The sequence below is a fragment of the Oncorhynchus masou genome, chromosome 14 (assembly GCF_036934945.1).
Source record: "Oncorhynchus masou masou isolate Uvic2021 chromosome 14, UVic_Omas_1.1, whole genome shotgun sequence".
Taxonomy (NCBI): Eukaryota; Metazoa; Chordata; class Actinopteri; order Salmoniformes; family Salmonidae; genus Oncorhynchus; species Oncorhynchus masou.
In genome coordinates, this window is record NC_088225.1 from 29,799,177 (window position 1) to 29,805,363 (window position 6,187).

General features: G+C 43.8%; 1 protein-coding gene and 1 long non-coding RNA gene across 2 annotated transcripts in view; both read left to right on the plus strand.

Moving 5' to 3' along the window:
• Positions 1-3,075, plus strand: part of LOC135554696 (uncharacterized) — a 238,568-nt gene extending 235,493 nt beyond the window's left edge. Inside the window, exon 3 of the long non-coding RNA XR_010457720.1 lies at positions 1,019-3,075. This is a non-coding gene — a long non-coding RNA (uncharacterized LOC135554696). The remainder of the gene's footprint in view (positions 1-1,018) is intronic.
• A 1,879-nt stretch (positions 3,076-4,954) lies between these two features.
• The window catches only part of LOC135553860 (serine/threonine-protein kinase LMTK1-like), a 27,166-nt gene continuing 25,933 nt past the window's right edge, over positions 4,955-6,187 (plus strand). The window contains exon 1 of the mRNA XM_064985790.1: positions 4,955-5,008. Within this exon, the coding sequence (XP_064841862.1) occupies positions 4,955-5,008 (54 nt within the window). The remainder of the gene's footprint in view (positions 5,009-6,187) is intronic.

Sequence of the window (6,187 nt, forward strand, 5' to 3'; positions counted from 1 at the left end):
CTGAGCACACGTGTGACATTTACAGAACATGATAATATTCCATCATAGTTCCTGGTAAATCGGGACTTTGTTGAACACAAGATACAACTGGTTTCCTTTAATCAGATGGGCCTCCTGTCTCTGATTGAGCTCTGTGCCGTTCTAGAAGGGGAATTGCTGAGGGTTGGTGGAGTGTTGATTGATGTGTGGTCCTCTAATCCAGCCTTGTACTGTACTATATTCCAGACATGGATTCAAATAGTATTGCTTTTTGTTCAAAACCAATACTATGTGACTATTTGAGTGTTGGCTTGGGCCTGCCCTTAGTGCCAGATGGGCAGGGTTTCCAGATGTGGGACTATCCCTTTAGTTCCATTGTGAAGGGAAAGCTAATTTGAAAGAAAACAACATACTATTTGAACCTAGGACTGTGCTTCAGTACTGTCGTCCAGCTGCATGCACTGTAGGCTGGCTCAATGTGATCCTCTGGAAGCAGAACTCCACTGCTCCTTTGCTTTAACCTTGATCTCCTCAACACTGGTAATGTAATAATTGGGATAATTCAGATCCATCCAGATTCATCCACAACGTCACGTTGAGTAAAGGCCCGCTGGATGGAAAGCGCCTGTTGGCAACTCAATCTGCTCTGCTAGAGCCATCAACATTTCTGATGTCTTGATTTATTAACAAAGCCTGTCCTCTGATTCCAGAATATCCTGGTTTAGATTTATTCCATTTTGTGGGGGGTTTGTTGGTTCTATCATTTGAGGGGGGGTTTTAGACAAGGAAGACGTATTTTGAGTGCCTGTTTCCCAGAACAAGATTAAACCTACTTCTGGTCTAAAATGCATGGAGAGTCTTCATTGAAAGAGTCTTCATTGAAAGAGCTTTGAAGGTGCAGGACTTTGTCTGTGTCAGACTTAACTGAGTATGTGAATGGGTCACTGTTTGGAATGAAGTGTGCATACGCTGTCTATTTTAGGACATCTTCAGGGATGTATGGACACTCAGTCATCTGCTCCTCTTGTTGTGTTTTCAGGGATGGAGAGAAGATGGCTACTGGATGTTCTCTGGACTGGATCCTGTATCAGCAGCAGCAGTGGAAGTTCCATTTTGGATCTGGCTATCATCAATATCATTTATTAATATCAGAATACAGACCTTTAGACTAATGTGAGGAGTGTTGTCCAGTGTTCCTCAGCCCCTTCCGGACAGGCACATAATGGGACACTTCACGTTTCCTCAGCCCCTTCCGGACAGGCACATAATGGGACACTTCACGTTTCCTCAGCCCCTTCTGGACAGGTACATAATGGGACACTTCATGTTTCCTCAGCCCCTTCTGGACAGGCAATTAATGGGACACTTCATGTTTCCTCAGCCCCCTTCTGGACAGGCACATAATGGGACACTTCACATTTCCTCAGCCCCTTCTGGACAGGTACATAATGGGACACTTCACATTTCCTCAGCCCCTTCTGGACAGGTACATAATGGGACACTTCACATTTCCTCAGCCCCCTTCTGGACAGGTACATAATGGGACAGTCCACTTTTCATCACATCCCCCCCCATGGAAAGTTACAGTCCACTTTAACCACCAACACCTCTTGCCCCCATAACGTACATGGGACAGTCTCACATTTATTCTGGAATAAGACATGACAGTCATCCACTCCAGTTCACCCAATGGGATTCCAACAGAATGACTTTTGTTCTACTGCGCATGTCTAAAGGACTGCCTTTCTGTTTAAAACATCTATGACATCACACTGAGCTGCTGATGTACTTATTGAACATGATACATGTACTTCTATTTTCTAATTCACTATATTATGCTTTTATTGAAACTTGAAGAATGCTGAACTGGTCCGTTGAAGATTTCTGAGGGCACTTTAATATGCCACTATTTCAACAACATAAAATAAGCCTGTATATTGAGACATGTTTACCTTCTCATCGTATCAAATGTGACAATATGACAGTACATTGCAGCACTTGCCACTTGTCAGGTCGCCACATCACAAGCCAATGTGAGTCCAAAAATATGCAAGGGAGATAAGTATGCTGTAGCTAAGAAAGTAATACTCAGTGTATGTTGTGTAGTAAGCTGTTAGTAGCCCATGTGCCTCAACCGAATAATTTGGTCTATTTTCACCTCTAATTTCGTCTACTGTTCTGACTTGATGGTGCACATGTAGCCTATAACCCGTTTTTGAGAAATGTCATCATCTGATATTGGAAGAGCTTTCATTGTCTGCTTATATGCCCCCTTTATTTATCCTACAGTTCTAACTTGGTGTACAGGGAAACTACTGTAAGAGCAGCCCATGTTCTGCATTCTGTCGCTGTACATTTCAAAAGTGCTGAACACAGTTATATTGACTACGTCCTTCGTCGCTCAAGCTCATTACTGTCATAATTGAAATTATGGAATGCCTCTTATCCACTCATCGTTCCCTTATGCCATAGTTTGTACATCTCAGTTGTCAGTAGAAACCATATTTGTTGAATCAAGTCAGCCATACCAGCTATATTTTAAAAAGGCAATAAATGAGGCTGAATTAATTGTTTCGCTGCCAGACAAGGCAGCTTTGCCATTGGGACAGTTTAATGTTGGGCCCGAACAGTTTGTGGGCACCGCTTGTCACCGTTATAGTGCAATTAATGTATTGTTTAGTGTTGTGTTGTGTAGTGGCTTTGCTGGCATTCATCTTAAACCATTTTTGGGAGTTTTCCACACCAAGATTTACATGCTAAAATCACCACTGACCATGTAGAGAATCTACAAATGGAAAACCCAGACTATCCAAATAAAGTGTGACCCAACAAATGTCCCCTTGGGGATTAAAAAGCATATATACTCTATGATTATACAATCAGGTATCTTGTCTCAGAATGACAGAACCTGCCATTTGAAGGTCAGGAAATACCATTAAGAATCTTTACCCACTGTGTGAAAGAGTCTGTTAGAGTAAGAAACCAACAGTAATGTAATATTTCCCCATTAGGTCACATAGAGATCAACCTTTCTCTGACCTTAACATAATATACGCAAGACTGTTATTGTGTAGGAGGTTGAGTTACTCCTACTGTTTAAACTATATATATATATATATATCTATTGTAAATGTTTACTACTAGGTTAAAGAAGAAAACCTATGACAGGTTCAGTGTTCTGAGTGTGTACAGTGTTCACAGAGAAGTGCTACATGTCATAATAGTACTCTCACTGTCTTGGTCAGCACAGGGAAATGTCCCCTAGAATTTCCCTCCCACTCACATGATGGGGTTATTACATGTGAGTGAGAGAGAAAGTTAGGCAGGAGAGAGACAATGAGAATAATTGGAGAGAGAGCGAGAGAGAGAGAGAAAAGAGAGGGAAGAGTAAGAGAGAGAGAGAGAGAGAGAGAGAAGGAGAGAAAGAAGAGAGAAGAGAGAGAGAGAGAGAGAGAGAGAGAGAGAGAGAGAGAGAGAGAGAAGAGTAAGAGAGGAAGAGTAAGAGAGGGGAAGAGTAAGAGGGAAGAGTAAGAGAGGGAAGAGTAAGAGAGAGAGACCGAGAGAGACCGATCCTTGACTTTGGCGATGCCATTTACAAAATAGCCTCCAACATTCTACTCAACAAATTGGATGCAGTCTATCACAGTGCCATCCGTTCTGTCACCAAAGCCCCATATACTACCCACCACTGCGACCTGTATGCTCTCGTTGGCTGACCTCAAGCGTCATACTCATCGCTAAACCCACTGGCTCCAGATCATCTACAAGTCTCTGCTAGGTAAAGCCCTGCCTCAGCTCACTGGTCACCATAGCAGCACCCACCCTGGAGCGAACTGCAAAAATCACTGAAGCTGGAGACTCGTATCTTCCTCACTTGCTTTAAGCTCAGCTGTCAGAGCAGCTCACATATCACTGCACCTGTACATAGCCCATCTGTAAATAGCCCATCCAACTACCTCATCTCCTTCCTGTATCTATTTATTTTTCTTGCTCCTTTGCACCCCAGTATCACTACTTGCACATTCATCTTCTGCACATCTACCATTCCAGTGTTTAATTACTATATTGCATTTACTATTAATTACTATTACTTCACCACCATGGCCTATTTATTGCCTTACCTCCCTTATCCTACCTCATTTGCACACACTGTATATAGACTTTTCTACTGTATTATTGACTGTATGTTTGTTTATTCCATGTGTTGTTGTTTGTGTCGAACTGCTTTGCTTTATCTTGGCCAGGTCGCAGTTGTAAATGAGAACTTGTTCTCAACTGGCCTACCTGGTTAAATAAAGGTGAACTAAATAAATAATAATAATGTTTGACTTAGTGAACCATATGGACACAGCGGGAGGGATGGTATAGAGAGGATGGGGGTTATTAGGTGGAATGGGGAGGGCTTTTTTGTGGGGCTGTTGAGGGAGGAATGGTGCTGTTGCGGGGTAGCAATTATTCCTCAAGAGGGCTTGTTTATTGTTGAGATAAAACAAAGCGAACCGAGCACGGCTCCATTGCACTGTGCTTTAGCCTTTTGTACATGCGCTTGACAGATTTCTGACAAGTTCAAAGCGTTTGAGGATCTTATGAAGGAGCTGGATGGCAGGGGGAGGAGGGGGCTTGGCACCGGTGTTTTGGAAGTTGTGTTTCATGACATCTTTATGGGCCTGCCCCACGGTCAACACCATTAGCATGTCCACAATGCGCCTCCCTGCTCCTGCCTGCCTGCCTCCTTTTTCCCCTTCTCCTCTTTTTGTTGTCTTTCTCACACACAACTCAGGGGGAAGAGTGACCTCTCTGCAGCTCTCAATTCACTGCTCCTCTATAGGGCTGAATGGACCGTCGTAACAAAAGGTGACATCATTTTCTCAAGGTTTGATTGGCCCCTACAGTGCCACAGGATGACATCATGCCGCCCCTCCGCCCCCCACCTTCCCCATTTGCTCTGGGATGCAGGGTTGCTGTGACAACAGCAATGGTTAGGTCCTGGTTCCAGGGCTGTGGGCAGGACTTGGCAGTGAGGGCTCGGGTCTGTCGCCAATGGCATCCTATTCCCTGTTGAGTGCAGTACATTTGGTCAGGACCCATAGGGCTTTGGTTGAAAGTAGTACACTAAATAGGGAATAGGGTGTCATTTGGGACAGAACCCTACTGCTTGGCTAGGCTTAATGAGCCCAGGCAGGCAGGAGTAACATTCGCCTTGTGTTTGTTGGTAAATATGATCAGATATGCTTAGACACATGCAGTCGTTGAGAAACATGTCAACTAACTCTCTACTAGCTAATAACTCTGGGCTGTGGAGCATACAGATATTTTGTGTGTTTATTATGCATTTTGTGTGTGTGTGTGTGTGTGTGTGTGTGTGTGTGCGCACCTGTGTGTGTGTGTGCGCGTGCACCAATGTGTGCATGTGTGTGAGGAAAGTCCCATTGTGATTAATTTCCCTGAATTAATTAATTTAGAGGTGGTAGCGATAAAATGGATTTGCCCTCCTCCTCCTCCCCCTCCTCCTCCTCCTCCTCTTCCTCTGCTAACCCTTTGTATTTCCTCAGCCAATCGCATGACAGGAACTAAGATTCTAGCCCGTATGTGCAAATCCCCATCCCACTCAGACCAGGTTTTGTTTTGCGATGGAACTTTGCTTTTGTTGTCTTATTTACTTAATCAACACTAGTTAAAATTCACTCAATAAAGACAACCAAGACATTATGGGATCTGTGTTTTTTTTACACTAAAATAAATAATGTCTATGAATAAAGAGACATGTGAGTTGAATAGGAGACCAGTCAAGGTGCTTGTCTCACTAGCAGTTATTGGTGAGCAGAACAAACGCTGGTGTTTTCTACAACAACCGTCTGTCGCTGGCTGGATGGGACTGCTATTGTCCTCCCAACTCTGACACACACACACACACACACACACACACACACACACACACACACACACACACACACACACACACACACACACACACACACACACACACACACACAAAACCGCTGAACCTTGCTAATAAATTGAATTCTCCCTCTGATTTGAATGCTGGACTATAACAGCCCAGTACACCCATATCCTATAACAACCCTCACAGCGCAGTACACCCTCCTGGGCGCATATCACTATAACAACCCTCACAGCCCAGTACACCATATCACTATAACAACCCTCACAGCCCAGTACACCATATCACTATAACAACCCTCACAGC